This window comes from Hevea brasiliensis, chromosome 2 (genome assembly GCF_030052815.1).
Source record: "Hevea brasiliensis isolate MT/VB/25A 57/8 chromosome 2, ASM3005281v1, whole genome shotgun sequence".
Taxonomy (NCBI): domain Eukaryota; kingdom Viridiplantae; phylum Streptophyta; class Magnoliopsida; order Malpighiales; family Euphorbiaceae; genus Hevea; species Hevea brasiliensis.
In genome coordinates this window covers 15,832,580-15,853,448 of record NC_079494.1, presented here as the reverse complement: position 1 = coordinate 15,853,448, position 20,869 = coordinate 15,832,580, and the positions used below count along the sequence as shown (strand labels likewise).

Here is a 20,869-nt window from a genome sequence, read left to right as displayed (position 1 = left end):
ATTTTAAGGTTTTTTATTATTAGTTTATTAAATTTATAATTTTTGTAATTACATTTAATCAATCGATTTTACAATTTGCTTATGAAGGATTCAAGATATATGGCCGAGTTAAACCGGGAAACTAGTCAACCTCTTGAAATCCAATTTGATTTTCTATATCATAATTTTATTATAACTATGCTATCTTATTCAAAGGTTAGTTTAACCTATGTTGTAGGTTGAATCAGTGACATGAAGAAAGGTTCATGTGGATAGTACCAGATCAAAAGCTCTGATCCTACGTTCAGTATAATGGCAATGGAATATAAAGTTATTGCCAATAATAAATATCTCATTCTTTACTTCCATATGCATAAACTGTCAAAATATAAGATTGCAACATAATAGTTTTATCAAGTACTTTTCTTGTGAAATTCTGATCTTGTAAGGCTTAAAATAATCATAGACAATATATTATATTAAGTTTTACAAATAAGTTCATTATTTTTTATTCTTCATATAATCTAATGACGTTTCTATCAACTAAGTTTAGGAATTTTTTTATCCATATAGAAAATTTCATATATTTTGGAGATATATTTTCTATTTCATATAACAATATTAAAAAAAAATAGGACTTTATAAAATTTTTTATAATTATTTGATAATGAAGGGATAGAAAAATAACTTGATAAAAACTATGTGATTATTAATTTTATATATTAATGTTATTTAATTTTAATATTTCATAATTATTAATACAAGTATTTTTTTACTATAACTTTATTCTAAATTGACAAGTAATTTTAAATTTTATATATATATATATATATATATATATATATATATAAGGAGAGAGAGAGAATTATCAATTTAATTTATTTTCTCATTTAAATTTGTGAGCCTTAACTTTTAATTATTTTTATTTTATTTTTATTTTAAATTTTATTTTAAGTTGTCGATTAACTTAATACTCGTATCACTACCGGTGATAATATATTAGAATTATTTCAATAGGAACTAAAATACACATAGTATAAAGATAATAGATTATAAATATTTTTTATACCTTTATTAATTCCTTTTTTTTTATGAACACTACTTTTAAAAAAATAATAAAGGATTTTATTGGCATTGTTAATTTATCTTAGTAATATTACTTAAGCATTTTTTGTAATTTTTTTTTCTTATAAACACAACTAGTTTAGAACAATAAATGATTTTGATTGATGCATTAGTATTATCATCAAAATGTGTATTTTTCATAACTACAAAATATGTACTGTTAACATTATTTTAAAATATTATAAAATAATGTCTATGAACCTTTTCATAATATTTTTTTTTTAGAATTAGTAGTGTATTAAATGTTTAAATAAAAAATTTCAAACATTATTATATAATAGAAATAAACTTTTTTATTTAAAAAAGAAATTTTTACAAATTTTTTATTATTTATGTTCTTAAATAAAATAATTCGGAACACAACATATTAAAAATTTGTTATTGAAAATAAATAGACTATATTAATATTATATTATATATAAAAATTAATAAAAAATTACATATAAAAAAATTTAAATTACAAGTACGTACAACAATATAAACAATGTCCATTGAAAACAAAGAATTATTATAAAAAAGTATGTGTGTGCATATCTATATAAAATTTAAATTGTAGTTGAAAAAATAAAATTAAATAATAAATGGTGTGCTTTTTAAAGAAAAAAAAATATTTTTATGTTTATATAACTTAATTATTATATATATCATATATATCTATCTATATGTGGGAAGGGAAAGAACATTTGTGTAACACCCCTACATGCATAGTCCTATGCAAATTACTGTTCCGGTGATCGGTGTCAATCCAGACAATTAAGAAAATTAGAACCATATTTAAGGCACCTAGAAAAGCTCTGAATGAAAATTAATAGTGATTACCAGAAGGTGAAGTATAAATAAGAAAAACAGAACATAAAAATTTAAATGAGCCGGGGGTCACAGCGATGGGTAACCGCACCGGGAAGTGACTACCATGTTAGTATAACTCTATGTTTGCATGGGGCATTGTGACACCGCAGTCCTAGAAAAAATTGGGTAGCTAGGGGAAATATGAAAATCACAGAAAAAGGTAGAGAACCAGATCAAATAATTAGATCAGAGTTCCTAGAGAAATACTGAATTTTTAGTAAACCAGATCAGACCGGCAATGGAAAAATTGGTTAATTCACCCCTAGAGGTGACTCATGGCCTAACTGTCCAATAAAATGTGAGAAATTAAAATTTTGAAATGTAGATTTAAATTGAATAGGTTATAGAAAAAGAAAGGAAAAGAAAAGAAAAGAATTAACATAAATCTTTATGACATAATCAAGGTGATGTAAGCATGACATAATTTATAATTTGAATTTCTAATTTCTTTAATTTATGGGATAATTATCAACATAAAAGACCAAATTTAAAAGAAGACAAATTGTCTTCTTTTCTTCAATAATGGCCTAATTCCCTTAGCACTTCTCTCTCTCTCTTTTCTTTCTTCCACCATTGATAACCCACTTAAGCTTTTGAAACCCCAAAATTTACCTATTATTATTATAATTTCTCCATCAAAAACTCTTAATTAGACCTTGAGAAGAAGTATTGGAGGGAGAATTTGAAGAAATTGGGAGAAAAACTTGGGAATTAAAAAGCTTCATATAAGGTAAGTTCCTCTCTCCTCATTTAAATTAAGTGTTACATATGGAAGTAAGGTGAGCAAGTAAGAAATTATAGAAAACATGAAAAAAATCATGTATGTTGTGGAGCCATAAAATTCGGTCAGCTATGATGGGTTAGGAATTGATGTGTTTTAAGATAATTAAAGATGTGTGTAAGCTTAAAGGATTAGGTAGATGTGATTAGTATGTTTTAATTGTATGAATTATGAAGAATTTAGAAAATTAGGGTTTTTGACTTAGGTAAATTAGGGGAAAAATTAGAGATTTTTGAAATTGAAACAAATTAACCTAATGGAGACTCAAAGTGGTCAATTGGGACTAATTAGGGTGTGTTGGAATGATGGGAAGTGAAACCAAATTCGGATTGGTGAGGGGTCACTACTGGACAGCCTAACCTAGGTCCATTTCAGGGATCAAAACTATAATTTTGCTACTCCAATTAGTGTGAGACCAATTAGAGATGAAGTAGACACATAATGCCACAATTTTTGTGTAAAAACCCTGCCCTGAAAGTGACTCTAAGTTAGTGAACAATTAGGTCAAACCCGGAATTGGCATACTGTCACTGTACAAAAATGACCAAATAAACAGTGTTTGTTCATTTGGCCATAACTTGGTGTAGGAAGGTCCAAATGACCTGAATTTTATACCGATAAAAAGCTAAGACATAACACTACAACTTGTATGAAGAACACAAACCCAAATTTTGACCATAACCTATCTAAAAAATGAGCTACAGTCAGCACACCAAAACTACCAGAACCAGAATTGTGCCCAGAATTCTGGGTTGTAACCAATCCGGCCAGCCTTAGAAAAATAGGCATAAATTGAGCTACAAAACTCCAAATGGAGTGATTCAAAAAGAGAATTAAAGTTAAGATAATAAGGAACAACTTTAATGAAGGACATTTAGCCAAATTCACACAGTGACCAGACCAATAGAATAGTAGAAACAATGACCCAAAACTAAATTTTTGGATTTGCACCTAGGGAAATTAGAAATTGAATTGGCAAACAATGCCAACAAAATTGACACCCAAAATGTGATATATAGGTGCAATTAGAATTAATAAACCTATTAAGTATAGAAAGTCAACATTTTGACTTGAATAGTGCCATGAATAGTGCCACTATACACAAAAATGCAAAGGATCTGAATTTATAAACCATAATGAGTAGGATAAGTTTGCAAAGAAATTGTTAGAATTTAATTATTAAAAATAGATACTGAAGCACTTTAAATTTATATGTTTCAGTTGAAAAGAGATCTTCGAGGAAAGATCGAAAATTAGAGTAAATTAGTCAACAAAGACTTTTGTGCACAACTAGTTTTTAATTGATTTTATTCTGAATATTTCATATGATTAAATGACGTTATTTTTTTTATGTATTATGTTTATCAAGTATTGAATTTATTTCAATGATTATTGAAATTGTTATAGTATACATGAATTTAGCTTTGTGAAATGGTATTTCAATAATTATTGAGCATTGTTGTGGATTGACTAAATTTGTAACAGCCCAATCCTTCTCCAGTTAGTATTGTCCGCTGACATCCGATAAAATTGGAACGATACAGAGAAGATTAGCATGGCCCCTGCGCAAGGATGACACGCACAAATCGAGAAATGGGCCAAAGCGGACAATTGCAGCTCAATTGGTGAGAGGCGAAGCAAATCCGTGAGTGATAAGGGTTCGAATCCTAGCTCTGCAGGGTGAAGGGATTTAATTCCACAAAGCGGACAGTACCTTGTGAGTCGCAGGTCCGGCCTCTAGAAGGGTACGCTGGCAAGAAGGCCACCCATAGAGGGGCTTGAGCTGGGGCCCCCTAAGCCGGGGTGTGACAAAATTAGTTTTGGAAAAATTGTCATAAAATATGTTTTGAATTGTGATGGGCATAAAAAAATTATTGGATATTGGAATTGACATTGAATTAAAGTTTGTTGTGATTTATGCTCACAAAAAGGACAAAGATATTCATGATGTTGTTTTATATCTTACTATAGATGCTTGACTAGCTTATTATCCGTCTCTCTCATTTGTTGAGGAGACAATGGAGTTAGCTTTGTTTTGATTACCATGGTACGTGCACATGCTTAGATTCTTCTCTTATTAGAGGTTAGATCTAAATTTTTTATTGGCCCTTTCGAAAGTTGCATTATTGTGGTGTGTAATGTGCACGATGATTCGACCTCCCTGACCATAGGGAGTTAGAATTCCGATTCGACCTCCCCGACCATAAGGAGATAGAATCGCCCTGAAGATGGCCCTTACGGATTAGTCTTGCATAGTTAGTGAGATAAAGAATAGTTTTTGAATAGTAAGGAATTGTGATTTTAAATAAGAATAGAGCATACTTAATTTTATTGAAATTAATATTTATTTCCATAAATTGATGGAATTACTTTAAATATCCAGTTATGATTTGATAAATTGAATTTATTGATCAAAGTCGCTTAAACAAATGATTTATATTATTGGTAATGAATATTTTGACATTTTGGAATTTTGACGAATTTCAATATTTCCAAATTATTTGCTATAATTTTATCAATGTATATTGTATTAGATTTTAAATTATAGTTGTGCACCACTGAGTTCACCACTCAGTGATAACTTTGTATGCTGTCACAAGTGAAAGTAAAGATAGAGCAGCCAAGTAAGATTTCCTGTAGCTGTGCCTTGAAGACACATTCGGATTAGCTCCGGGTATATCATAGGTATACCCTTGTACATAGATTTTGATGTATCATGTAATTATATGTATGTAATTTATTTTGAGCAGTTGTACAAGAACTTTTGTAATATTATTTTGGAAATGTAATTAAAATGCAAATTATTGTAATATTCAAATTTATTTCTGAGTTTTGTAATTAATGTAAATAAGTAAATTTTTGTATGTTATGAATGATAAATTATTTCATTTTCTGAAATGAGATGTTCAGTATTGGTTTAAAAATGTGTTGAGTTAATTGCTGTAAATGATTTATTCATTGTTGGGATTGAATTGTGTGAAGAAATGAATTTTATTGAAGTTGAGGTCGAGTAAAAATATTGGGAGTGTATTTCTTTTCAGGTTTTGAAGAACTTTTTTCTCAAAGTATAGCCTGCACTCTGTCGGAATTTTGAAAAAAAATTCGTAACACCAGATTTTAATCGAAGATTTGATCCATAATCAAAATTTCAAATAAAGGCTTTTTAATAAATATTCAACGTTCCACCACTATAAAAATGATCATAAATTGTTTTAAAATTCCTTGTAGTATATTTAATAGGTTACCGGTAGGCGAAGTACTGTAATTCATTAGGTGTACTACGGGAGCATATTATGCTTTACGGAGGGGTAAGATGTGACAATTTGTTTTGCCAAAAATACCCTTAGTCATTTATATTATTCACAATTTCAATTTTTCATTATTTAAATTTTAGTTTTAGAATTTATATACTAAATTTAATTGGCACCAAACTCCTTATTCTATTAGGTTTTAGTCTTTTAGATAGCATAAATAAAAGATAGCAACTTTCAATAGAAAATCTTTGTCCAAAATTTGGCTATTTTTAGTATAAAAATCGTTTCCTTGTATTTCACTATGAAGTTGTCAAATTTTAGCTAATAACATAGTTTTAATGATTATAGGCACAAATATTTTTATTCGCTGCGATTACCAAAAAATTGGTATACAAATTTGGGAAGGGGAGAAAATTAAAGTTACCAAAAATACACATGATAATTTGATATTATGACAATAAAAAAAAAATAAATTTAAGTGGCTAAATTTAATTTTTTATATTATTTATAGACTCATATATTAAAAAAATTTTAAATAATTAATAACCTTATTTAAATAGAACTTTTAATCTAAATAAAACTTTAATTATAAATAATATTAAAAAATGTTATATAGTCACACATTTTACAAAATGATATATGATCATTTTAATTTATAGGTACAATAAGATATATAATTATATATTTTTAAATTCTAATTAGCTAAAGAATTTTAACAATGTTAACGTATTTTTGTTCTTAGCCATTACCTAAGAATCCCATTATTTATAAAAGAAAATATGTTATTCTCACTTTGCCCAGAAAATCTTTTGAAATTAAGTTTATTTAAAAAAAGTAGCTACAAAAAAAAAAATCATATTTAAGTTTTAAACAAAGCTTATTATTATCACTATCTCTTTTAAGAATTTTAACATTAGTTTTATTCTTAGCCATTATTGTAAGAATCCTATTATTTATAAAACTATATTATTCCCACTTTACCGAAAATATCTTTTGAAATTAAATTCGTTTAGAAAAAAGTTGCAAAAAAAAAAATCTATTTTAACTTAAATTTCTATTTAAAAGAAAATAACACTTTTTTACTACATTACTAAACAAGTTTTTATAAAAAACTTATTATTATTTTTATCTATCTATAATATCTATAATTTATCTATATTTCATGTTAATTAGATAAGAATATCATTAAATTAAAAATGAAAAAAAAATAATAAAAAACTCTACATATACATTAGGAACTTGATAGAATTTTCATGTAGTAGTATTTATATGGGATTGTACGTGTTTGATGGTGGGTTGATATAAAATTCTTGCCAAATAAATAGAATTTTTATGTAATAGTATTTATATGGGATTATATGTATTTGATGGTATGTTTGATATATTAATTATATTTCTGTGGGTAATTTTTTTTTATGAATTTAGTGCAATTGGGGCTTGTGAGTAGTGGACACCTCGCAGTTGGTTTGCATACTATTTTTTCAGTTGATTTGATTTGATTTTGCTCTTTAGCAGATAACATGCAAAAACAAAACCCTTTATAGTAGCAAAGACACTATAATGATCATGACACTGATCTCAATCACAATAACCTTCATGACAATAGCCAGCAAGCATGGGCAAAGATATTTTAAGACATGGGATTATCAATGTGCAATATATATGTAGTTCAAGTAATAGATATATGATCAAGTGTCTCATAATCGCATGGACCGACTCACATGTAAGTGGAGATCAACATTAGAGGCTCTGTCTAATAATTTTCACCCTCTAATGTTTTACTTGGTTGGCCACCACTACGTTTCTAATCTCCCTGCCTATCAATTAAGTTGCTATGACCATAGCAACTAATCACCCTCTAATGTTTTACTTGGCGAATGAAGCAATGATAGCCGTATCTAGCTTATGAAGGTGATTTTGATTTGAAAAGTAGCTCTTATCACTGCAAGAAATGGAATTTCTAAATTGAAGATTTCAATTTGTAATTTTGTTTAGAGACAGAAACAAATATATATATTTCTAATTAGCTTATTGCTAACAACTATAAAAGCGGAAATTTTTATCTGTTTCTAAATTAGAAACGAAACAATTCCATTTTTAATTCTATTTCTAAAATTTTTCCACTTCTAAATAAAAACAGAATATATTTTATTTCTAATTTAAAAAAGAGATTAAATTATTTCGAATTGGAATCGTATTCCTATTCGTTTCTAATCCATTTTTAATAAGAAAAAAAATTATTAAAAAATATATTTAGAAAGAAATGTTTTTCCATTTATAATTAATAAATATGAAAAATAAAAAAATAATAATTTTTTAAATTATTTATTTTGAAGTCATTTTAGAAGTAAATTTTGAACCAAATAATAAATTACTACTAAAAATACAATATAAATACTATGACTAATATTATAAAAACTTATAAAAATATTAAAAACAAAATTACTAATAAAAAATACAAATGAAAAAATTGTCATTAATATGTAAAATAAAAATATTAAAGGATAAATTACTAAAAAATTTATTAATAAATTACTAATAAAAACATATTATTACTAAAAAAATATAAAATATTATTAAAATTACAAATAAAAATAAATTAATCAAAAAATTACTATAATTGTATTAAAATAAAAAATACTAAAAAAATAAATTATTAATAAAAATTAAAATGGGAGAAGGAGTTAAAATAAGAAAAAAAGATAACAGAAAAATTTGAAAAAAAAAAAGAAAACGAAAGACAATGGAAAAATAGAAAAATGAAATAAAAAACTATTAATAAAATAAAGAGAAAAATGAAATGAAATATAAAAGGAAGAAAACAAGAAAGAAAATGACATAAAATGAAAGAAAGAATGAATGAAACGAGAGAAAATGAAATGAAAAAAGAAAAGTATTAATGAAAAGGGAATAAAGAATAAGAGAAATGATATTAAAGAAAAAATGAAGAGAATGAGGAAGAAATGAAAGAAAATGGAAGAAAGAGTGAAATGAAAAAAAATCAAATGAAAGAATGAGTGAAAGGAGGAAAGAGGAGCGCTACTATAAGCATTTTAAAAATGAATTTTATAAGTGCAAAAAATAGCGGAATTTTTCCTTCCACAAATTAGAAAAGGAATTTGAATCCATTTCTAAAAATTTGAAACCGAATGGAAATAAATTTTCATGTTTGTTTTTAAATTAAAAAAAAATGTGAGATATTTTCCATCATAAATTTTAAGTCCACAATTGAGAAATGAATTCTAAAATTCGTTTCTAAATTTAGAACGATTGTTAGAAACAAATTAAGAATTCTATTTCTATATATATGAAAAAAAAAAGAAAAAAAAAAAGCTATTTCCCACCATAATTTTTAAGCTATCCAATTTAAAAATGGATTAGAAATAGAATTGAATATATTTCTAATTTAGAAACGGAATTGAATATGTTTCTAATTTAGAAACAGAATTTGAAAATCTATTTCTAAGTTTGAAATCGAATTTGGATTTCGTTTCTAAAATTTTAAGTTTTCTTTTCAATTTTTACAATCTAGAAATGGATTAAAAAAGAAAAATGATTCTATTTCAAATTTAGAAACGAATTTTGTTTATTGTTAATCTATTTCTAAATTTTGAGGTAAATTTTTTTGGTGTTAAAATTAGAAATGAAAGTTTTTCATTTTTAATCCGTTTCTAAATATATGGCGCTAAAAATAGCAACCGATTCTTTTTCATTTCTAAATTTCTTTTCTAATTTATTTCAACATTTAATAAACAAATTTAGTTTATATTTTATTGTAAATCCATTGCAAATTAGAAACAAACATAATCCGTTTTTAATTTTCATTGCTATTCAGGTAATATCTTATAGTATATCTTTAATTAATATAGTGTATCTTTAATTAATGGTTAAATGGTTAATTAACTAAAATTTATTTTCAAGTATAATATAAGTAGACAATTAGTTTTACCCTATTCATTATAAAAATGAATTTTATAATATAATACAATTTGATTTGTGAGAAAAATAAAATCTTTCATCCCACTTAATAATTTTTTAATATTTCTCATGACTTCACACTTTACTAATGCCATGGGTTAGGTGGGACTAGAGTTAAACCTGAAATTTTGAGTATGCTCATTTGACAACTGAATGGAAAGGAAATATTGAGAGTAAGAGAACATATCCATTTAAGAAATTATTTCTTCCAACAACCAAATTTTTCTATTGAGAATTAGTTTGATGGAATAGATGAGTGTTTTTTTTTGAACTATATGGTGTTGTGAAGGAGGGTGTTTTTTCCCTAATTAAATCAGAGAAACTTCTTGGGTACATACACTCTGCTAAAAATTAGATATTCTATTAAGGATGCTTTTATTTCTTTTGTTTTTTTCTCATGAAATTCAACTTGTTTTTTAATTTCTAACGATAATAGCCCTTGTTTGAGCTTTATAAATAGTCTCTCTTTTTTGTTTTTTTTTTCCCTTCTAATCTTCTACATTGCATTTGAAAATTTTAAAAATAGAAGAATTCAATTTAAGTGAATTTTATTAGATGAATTTTTATATTTAGAAAATTTAAAATGGTTAGAATTCAAGTTTTTAAAAGAAAGTCGTTAGAATTTAATTTTTTTAATTAAAAAACAAATTATTTTTGAAAGAAATAAATTCACGTCAAAATTTACATGATTTTATAGGACTTCAGTAATTATGAATCTTCTATTTTTTCAAGTATATTATAAATAGAAGTATTATATAAGGTGTCTTAAACAATTGCAAATAAACAAAAAAAATCTACTCTCAATTTTCCTTTTTCTATTATTATCTTAATTTTACCTTATTTTATAATAAAATTAACAAGAGAGTTTGTATTTAAAAATAATTTAAAATTATTATTTGTAAAATTTAAACTCCAATTAGAAAAACTAAAAACCCACTTCAACAATTACGTTTAAAAATTTTTTAGTTTCAGAACCCAACATGATTTTAGTCAAGAATTTACCAGACCCGATAGAACAACGGTTAAATTGAAATTTGAAATAGCGATGTTAGTGAGATGGAATGCTGACAACAATCTAAACCAAAAAATAAAAAGCTGGTCGTTGAGATTTCCGTTGCTAGGTCAAATTGTATATCAATTAATTACAATCATTTGAGCCAACAGCCAAATACCACTTCCATTGACACTCGCCTTTCACAATCTAAGTGAAGACTCGATAAAACCACTGACCAAATGGTATGTGCAACCACTCAACCACCAACACCATCAGAAGACGAAGATGCCACGGAGAAAAGTCCTACAAACTTTTAAATAAGTTTTCCTTTTCTCGATTCCGATGAAAAACTTACAATCACATACAAAGAATATCGTGCTAGGAAAATTTCAAAAACAAAAAGTAAAGGGAAAAAAAATCTTTGTTTCTTTGTCAAAGGCTGACGGGCATCTTTTTTTTGATGCTTGCTTCGCGCTGATAGTAGCAAATGAAGCAACAACATGCTTGCAAACGAACAGGCACCCATATGAAGCAGGCCACAACTGTTAAATAGGAAAAGAAAGAGAGTTTGGTACATCTTTTGAATGACAGGTGAAATTTTATCTATCACCAGAATATTATAAGCAGAATACAAGTTCAGCGTGCCATTTGCAGGAATTGCGTATTTCTATTTGTTTCTACTTGTTCTCTCAAAAGGTTAAAAATTATTTATCCATAAAATGTGTACTCATTAACTTTTAGCAGAGTGATCTTCCTTTGTACATGGTTGAATCATTTGATCGTCAAGGTTTTCAAAAATAAATTCATTGTGCACGAAATCAAACCTGTCTTGAGCTCTTAGCATCAAAATTGCAATGTACTCATTTGACAGGGAGAATGACATCAAGGTTCTTCTGAAACAGCCAACCTCGGGGATACGCAAGACCACTAGCATCCAAATGAAGATGCCAACTCAATATCCTTGAACAGCCCAGAGGAACACCATCCATTTGACTTTCATCTTCTACCATTTGCTCTATGAATGTGGTCTCCTGTGAAAAAGCACAAGGTCAGAGTGCAAGACAGACAATTGTGCTAATGTTGAATTCTTGGGAAAGAAAATCAAAAAATAGAGTTGTATAATATATACTTGGAAGCCCTCCTTCGTTGTGTCTAGCTGTCGAATTGGATGCGAAGAGTGGCGCTGCCATCTCTTTGGGTCCCACAAGATAGTGCTGTTGAAGGCAAATCCTGACATATCAACATGAAACCTCCGGAGTCTTTTACTTTTTTCATTGGTGTGCCATCCAATTACCTGACTTCCATTGCATACTGGACCTTCCAAAATTGCTTTGTTTTTACTTTGTGCAAGCATTGCAACAGGCCAAGTGCCAAATCGGCTATAAAGCAAGTATGGTAGTATCAGGAATTTACCAGGTGAAGCATAATGGAAGAGGAGAGGAGGGTTTGGGTTGGGGGGGGGGGGGGGGGGGGGGGGGGGGGGGACGGGTGGGGGTGTGTGGGGGTGTGGGTGTGGTGGGGGTTTGGGGTTGGGTGGTGAGGTTGTGTTGTTAGTGGGGGGAGAGGAAGGGAAGGGATGACAAAAATCTATAATAATTAATTGTAAGAAATCACAACACATGCTTGAATATACAAAATCCACTTCATAACACAGATAAGATATATAAAATCTAAAATTCAATTTAAGCAACTTTTCCCTCTACATAAATTGCTTCAAAGGATAAGACCCTTGTTAGAAAGCATTTGTCAGCCTTTTTTGTTTATTCTTTTCACATAAGGGGGAAAAATGCAGGGAAAACCAATAAGTGGATGCCACATTTCTTACACAGAGAACTAATTGAGGTTCCAGAAATAATGAGGAAGGAAGGAAACCAGTGATGAAGCATGCAGAGCACGCTAAAATAAAGTTATAGCAAATCAAGAAACACTTGAACTAAAATATCAGGCCTACATTTCATTGATGCTAAGTAATCGAACATGAGACTATTATTCATAATCTCAATATCACAATAATGACCCACTTGATGTCTTAACATAATTTTTCTAGTTCATTCTGTAATATAAAAACTTAGATACAGAAAACATCAGGCACATGATAAACAGGAATAGATCAACCAACTCAAGTAATGATACAAATAAATAATGAAGAAATATGCAGTCTAACATAAACAAGCAAAGCAAAAGAATCATAAGGAACTAAGGCTAAAAAGCAAATGTTAACTGCAAGCAACAAGCACACGAGAAAGTAGCTACCCATAGGCTTTACTTTAATCCATAACTGTCAAGTCAATATATACAAAAGTTACAGACACAAACAATCCAAGTCATATAACGACAATAAATCAAAGTTTTCTAAACAAGATTCTAATTTAGCATCTTTCTATAAAGATAAAACCAAGTTAGCCAACATGAAAGCTCAAAATTACCTGATTTCTCTCAGGCTTTCGAACAACTCAAGCGAATGCACATTATCATCATCAGCGAAATAAACAATTCCATCGAGCCTATGCCTCTCTATATGCTCCAAAGCCGCATTTCTCTGATGTACACCTCTGTCTTTCTCAGTCGTGGAATTCCTCTCGCACACCACATGCCTATACATTACCCCCGTTTTCCTCAGAATGTCTGCCGTCTCCATAGACGCCGACTTCGTTTCCACCACAATCCACAACAAAGGAGGCTGCAACAGCCTGAGCACCTGCCCTAATCTATGCAGAAAATAGGCCTGTAAAGCACGATTATACGTTGGCGTAATCACGATTAATAGCTTCCTCGGAACAAAATCAAATCTGGAAACATAGCTCATTTGCGTATCAACCCCCAAATTCACAGTATTTATCGCAAAAACATCGTGCTTAATACTGCGATTATCTAATTGAGCATTGACATGCGGCGGCTTGATCTCGTAAGAGAAATCATGATTCTGGACATCATTTTCCACATAACCAAACAGAAAGATACCTAAAAAGAAGCCTACAGCGAAGAATATCAAGCATCTGTAGAAAGATCTGCGAAATCCTTTTCGTTTCTGAAGGGAAGCGCCGGCAAGGAACCTGCGGAGAGTGACGATGTTGAAGCTGCAGAAGGAGGTGGCTAATGTAGAGGAGCACTTAGTGGCGTCGGTGGTAAAGAACTTGTGAGAGGGCGAATCAACTGAAAGTGGAGAGTTGGCGGAAGCGACGCCGTTTTGATATGTGCGGTCGTGATGTGCCGGTGATAGCGTTCGACGAATAGACGCCATTCGATGGATTGACTAATTACATGATCAAATTGACCGACGGCGAGTCATCGCATTCAGGAACCCTAAAATAGGTAAGAATCTATGGAGAGATTGGGTTGCAAATCCAGTAAAGCGAAAATGGAGTCGATAAAGAGAGATGGAGATTGGATTTTCCAGGAAAGTTTGATTGAAAATTTTTGGACCTTGAAAGCGGAAAAGGAAAAGAAATGGAAATGCTGGACGGCAGAGCTAAGATCTGTGTAAAGTTTCAGTGTTGAGTTTCGGGTCTTTGGGTGATTTTACGTTTCAGTTTTGAGTTTCGGGTCTTTGGGTGATTTTACCGCGGAGAGGGAAGAGCGTTAGCGTAGGCGCTTCAACTTGGGTGCGCTATACGCGCCAGCTGTATTAGTGGAGGAAGACAGATTTTATTTATTTATTTATTAGAATTTTCATGATTATTTTATTTTAAATAATGCATATTAAACAAAGTAATATTTTTTTTATAATAATAATAATTATTATATAAATTTATGTATGATGGGTCATTGAATGACACGTGCCCACTTGTGGTGGAAAGTGCAAGCATCTTTTTCGTTTTCTATGGGCAATTAGTAATTATTATAGTCCAAAACAAAACATGAAGTAATTATATAGCAAGATAGCACACAATCATTTGGTTTGGAATTTCATATTTGCCCCACATGTTCCTAGACATTTTTTTTTTCTTCAAAAATTTTTGAAGAGGATATATTGGTAAATTTTAGATTCTAACTTTTTTTATTATGAAATAAATAATTAATTATAATTTTTTCATATTTATTAATTGCTGTAAATAGCAAAAATGTATCATACTAATATTATTTTTTTTACTCTTTCTGTCCTATTTTAAATATTGTGTCAAAGTTTTTTTTAATCTCATTTTATTTATTATTTTAAAAAATAAGAAAATATTAATTATTTTTTTCTAATTTTATTTTTGTTTATTATTATTTTTAATGTATTTATCACTTTTTATTATTTTTATTTTCCAATTATTTCTTTAATCATTGTATAAAAACTTGAAAAAGAATTTAAAATGAAATAAAGTGAGTATTATATAAATAAAAAATTAACTTTTCTAATGAGTGCAAATACGTTAATTCAACTTTTATACTCAATAAAGTCCATTTAGGGCACTCGATTAATATAGAAAATTACAATTTTAATGACAAATGCACTTTTCTTAAGGTGCATTTATTATTAAAATTATAATTTTTTTTATATGTATATCTAATATAAGCTAAAACTTATATAAGTATATCTATCTTCCTCTTAAGTGGCAAACCAGGTAGTTTCTTTGGAAACTCTTTTATCACAGAAACTGATTTTCGATCCACTTTTATTTTCCATAACCTCTCGAACATGGGCTAGAAATCCTCTACATCCTTTTTACAGCATCTTCCTGGCTTGCATGGCAGAGATCACCCCTTTCACTGATGATATCTAATTCCTACAGTCTAAGGTGGCATAATTGGCTGAGAGCCAATCCATCCCTAGAATGTCATCAAAATCCATCAATTCTAGGACCACCAGGTTAGCTCCCACCATTACTGGGTAGGCATAAAGATCATTTCTGTCATCGAAGGATCACAATTGGGCCCATTAACAAGCAATGGACATTGCGGGCTCAAAATTGCTAAAACCAATCTTAGAACTGCTTCCTGTTTAACCAAAGAATGGGATGTAGTAGGATCAATCAAAACATGCACATTGAAATTCTCAATGCAAAGATTATCTAACACCACAATGTTAGAGATATTAGCTTCTTTGTTATGTCATGATAAAGATTTGTGTTAGCACTCTTGAACCCCTTCCTTGTGAGCTTGCCGTAGAGAAAGAAAAATCTTGTCCTCTCACCTATGCCTTTCTTGATGAGGGACCCACAGAAGTCTGTCCCATTGCCAGTTGAGCCACACTGCCTGACCCAATCTGCTGCTGTGAAGCCACCCTTTCCATGTTAGGACACTCTCTAGACATGTGCCCCTCCTAACCACACCTATAGTATTGGGAGGTTCCAAACCTACAAACTTCTCGATGAGGCTTCCCACATCTAATACAACCAAAGGTATCTAAACTTGAACTAGATCTGCCTCTCATCCCAAGGCCTAATTTGATTCTGTTCCAGAACTTACTCTTCTTTTGCTTCTTACCAAACTTCCTTCTTTTATCTTTCTTAGTTTTAGATGAGGAAATAGTCTTGGTTAAGTGATCAAACCTCCTTGCATTTGTAGCCTTGGCAATTGTGGATTGCTCAACTTTTGTACCTTTTAACTTCAGACTCCCTTTAATGATATCCCTAGCCTTTATATTTCTTGTAACATCTATTATGTAATGAAAGCTATGGGTTTCTATAGCCAAAATCAATGAGGAATATCTGGAGTGCAACCTCCGAGTGTATCTCTTTGCCTTTTTCTTATCCATATCATACTCTTGCCCCACATACGGCAGAAGATCAACAAACTTGCATGTATACTCATCAATACTCATATCAGCAGTCTATCTTAACAGCTCAAACTCTACCACCTTTAGTTCATTAGAGCTTTCTGAAAAAGCCCAATTAGTAAACTTTGTCACAAACTGACATTAAGTTATACTGCCAACCCTATCAACAACATAGGGCTTGTACCAATCCTTTACCTTCTTACATTTTAAAGTAAAGCCAAACATCTGAATGGTCCTACTATCACTAGCGTCCAATTCATCAGCTGTCATTTTGATCACCTTAACATACTTGAAAAAATCATCTCCTTTCTTGTATTAAAGAGCATCCACCTTTAAGTGGTCCGTCATCTCTGCTTTACCTTGGCTACTTGTCTCAATCTCTTGTGTAGGAATTATAGGAGCTGTAGGGGTTGGTGGTGGTACTTGCTCTCTTATAACTCCCTCCATGGGATTTTGAGTTCCCATGGTGGTGGAAGAACTTTAGGGGTATAGTTGTGGAGGGTACATGAGATATGGGTTGAACAGTGAGAAGTAAGGTTGGTAGAGCATAAAAAGAGGATATTGGGGATAGCCCATAAACCTAGGGTATCCAAAACTCCCCTGTAGTGGATATCAATACCTATACCCCTACTCTAGTTCTAGTTGTGGAGGAGATACAAACTCTGACTCCTCTCCTCCTTCCTTAAAACTGTCTTCTCCCATCTTTCCCATACCAGAAGGCTCAGAATTCTCATGCTATTAGGAGAAGCCATGAACACTCCTTCGTGTATCTATAAACATTCTGGGTGCCTGTGCAATCTCCCAGCTAACTTCAAAGGACCTTCTAGGACCTTTTCAAGATTCTTCTCTTTCACCTTTACTTGCTCTCTCCCTGACAAAAGGGTTGGCGGTTAATGCTCCAATACCCTTATTCTCTAGTGGAGAGCTAGTTAACCTAGTGGACCATCTTAAACCTCGCATTTTTGAAAGCAACCAATAAGTGTTGAGCATATAAAAAGTTCATGTGGAGTTACATGAAAACATAACATGTCATCAATCATAGCATACATATAACACATAACATGTAATCATACAAGGACTCAACCTTAAGGACATGTATTTCCCTACCTATGATGGTCAACATACTTCTTTTCACCTCACTTTTATACTTTTACTAGGATTTAGGTCCACTCGTCTGACCTAGAGCTCTATACTAACTTTGTAATGACCTAAACTAGGGACCATTATCAGCGCTAGGAATCGGGTCAGCTTAAGGCTATTGAAAATTGTAGCAAGCCTAAAGCCTGTAAAACATGCACATATTCCATCACCTTACCATCTAAGCATACTCCAAACCACTACTCTTTAGTCTTTTCATGCATACTTTGGACATTTATAACATAAATTTGGTTCATAATTTGAACCTTAACGTAAGCTCTAAAGCATAATGGTTCGAAATACATACTCCTATAAAGTGTTAACGTAACATATACATTATCATCATACTTGAAAATGCTACAAAACTCCATATTTCTTAAATTACTAGCATAATATTATATATTCATAGTTTACATGTCCATCTAGCCATACATCATATATAAAGAAAAAGGCTAAGGCTAGCCCTGATGCTCTCTCTTCAAAGAACTCTTCTAGTCCTGCAACCTTGCATCTGAGGTTAGGGGAATAGAGTAAGCTTACACAAGCTCAGTGAGTAAACTAATTATATCATTCATTCACACATATGCAAAGCATCATTCACATGGGTTTTTACATAATAAACATTTCACATAAGATGGACTTGTCATCAGTAACTCCCCAAACTTTCACTTAGAACATGACCTTTGTCATACACCCTAGGGCAACTTATAAATCTCCCCTGAAGGGTATCATAAAGTTCTCCCCATGAGATTTACTTATGGATCCATAACATATATAACATAATGTAGTCATAAACATGGGGGGACTCAGTAGGTCATCTAATGTAACACCCCTATATTCGGTAGTGTGTTCTACTGTTCCGGTGACCGGTGTCTGTCCAGACAACTAGAATGCTTGGAACTATACTTAAATGTTAGTGAGGAGACATGAAATAATGAAATACAATAGAAGAAAATACAAGAAAAATAAAGGAAAAATAAGAGCAATGAAATGTGATTAAGTTAAATGAGCCAAAAATCGTAGCGATGGGTAACCGCACTAGGAAGTTGCAGCGAGGACCGTTGACTAGCCCTGGACCACGAGAAATCCTGGGAAATATTTTTAAGACTTAAATAAACATTTATTGAGGTATAATTGACTTAGAAAATGTTAAAGAAAATTTAATTAATTAGTATAAAGAAAAACGAAAAATAGAGAAACTGACAAAAATCGGTGTTACCGAAAAATCGGGAATATAAATTGAATAGGGGCATTTTAGTCAATTGACACCCCGAGTTGCCTTTTGACCTAAATTTCCATTAAAAATAAGTGATATTAAACTTTGAAAATGATATGAAAATTAAAAATATGGTACATAATATAAGTGATGGAAGATTGAGGTATAAAAATGTAAATTGAGAAAGTTTAAATAAATAAATATTAAAACTCCTTTTAGTGCTCCACTAAGGCAGATTGGGACACCTAGTTAAGCTAAATGGGAAAACAAAAACTCATCTTCAACCTCTAGCAATTAACCAGCCGAAACCTCCTAAAGAATTTCTCCATAGCTGAACCTTGAAGGACCTCCATGCAACCATGAATTTCACCTCCATTCCACTTGATTGCTTCATTAAAGTTGATCAACACACTTAGGGAAAGATATTGGCAGCAAGAAAGAAGAGATTTGGTGAGTTTTTAACAAGCTTCATAAGAGGTAAGTATCCATTTCTTCATCCTTTCTTTGTTAAAGTTTGTGTTGGTGTTGTGGTGAGTTGATTTATGGAAGGAATTGAAGGGGTTTGATGAATATGGACAAAGCCCAAATTTGGTAGCCCTCATATCCATGGGAGTTGATTTATTTCTTCATGTATTTAGTGATTTGAGGTGTTGATTTAAGTGCTTAAATGTATAAGAGTTGATTACCATGTATATAGTTTGAATTGTGAGTTTGTGAATTGAAAATGGAAGCTTGATGTATATGTGTAATTTGGGCAGCCTTATGGTGAAGTTGGAAGTGTTTAATTTCATGGAATGGTTTGTTAAATTGTGGTATTAAAGGTGGCAAAATATTTATATAATTTAGTAGTGAATATATATGTAATTTGGTGGTGGAATTTATATGTAATATTTGGGAGTGTTATGTGTATATATTGTTATAATTGGACTTTGTAATTTAGGATTATATTTGGTGTATCAAAGGTCATTGTATTCTGCCCAAATTGACCATAATGTAAAGTGATTGATGAATATGGTAATGTACAAAGTCAGAATTAGGTATGGAAGGTAAGTTAGAATAAGTTGAATGTGCATTTTGAATTGGTGTTGAGAGAAATGTAAAAGGCAGTATGCAATTAAGCTTATAACCTTAAATGTGTGATCCCAATTGGTATGAGGCCAATTGAAGGTGAAACTAGGCACAAAATGTGCCAACTTTTATGTTGAAAGCCTACCAAAATTCTGTCCGAAAAGTGACACAAAAACTGACCTAATTCGGAATTGTAACATTGTAAACCCAGAAATTGACTATATGAACAGTAGTTAGTCTTTTGGCCATAACTTACTCAAAATAGGTCTAAATGACCTGAAATTTATATGGTTGGAAAGCTTAGACATAGGGATACAATTTTGGTTAAGACCACCAAACCCAGAAATGACCATAAGTAAGTCAAAATGCTTGAACAAGTTCAGGTATAAAACTTGCCAGAATTGGAAGTGACCTAAAAATGACCTAAGTTCACAATAAAAAGGCAATTTGATCAACAATAGTAAAATGACCATAACTTGGTCCAAAAAACTTCAAATGAAATGAAATTAGTGCCAAAATGTCACTAAGACATAAATCTACAATTTTTCTCTTTTAACCAGAACCTAAAAACCAAAGAAAACAAGACATTTAGCTAGAGCAATCTAGCATATAAAATCTGGAAAATAGCAATAAAATGCAATAAGCTTTAAAATGAAATTGGTAACATATGCCAACACTTAGAGACTATAAAATGTGACAAATTGGGAATATTAAAATTGACTCACTTAGAGTGCATTAAAGGTCAAGATTATAGGTTGACTAATGAAAGTAATAGTATTAATAAAAT

At 30.6% G+C, this 20,869-nt stretch overlaps 1 protein-coding gene and 1 non-coding gene across 2 annotated transcripts; one reads left to right on the top strand and one right to left on the bottom strand.

Annotated features, from left to right (window-relative positions):
• Nucleotides 1-4,234: 4,234 nt before the first annotated feature.
• On the top strand, nt 4,235-4,342 carry LOC131178021 (U6 spliceosomal RNA). The gene has a single exon (XR_009147152.1). It is a non-coding gene; the product is annotated as a U6 spliceosomal RNA (small nuclear RNA).
• Nucleotides 4,343-11,042: 6,700 nt separating this feature from the next.
• Nucleotides 11,043-14,540, bottom strand: LOC110659291 (probable beta-1,4-xylosyltransferase IRX9H). The gene is made up of 4 exons (XM_021817177.2): nt 13,387-14,540; nt 12,090-12,339; nt 11,785-11,991; nt 11,043-11,502 (listed from the first exon to the last, which is right to left on the bottom strand). Exons 1-3 carry the CDS (start codon nt 14,199-14,201, stop codon nt 11,821-11,823), a joined length of 1,236 nt encoding a protein of 411 aa, XP_021672869.2. The 5' UTR covers nt 14,202-14,540; the 3' UTR covers nt 11,043-11,502; nt 11,785-11,820.
• Nucleotides 14,541-20,869: the final 6,329 nt, after the last annotated feature.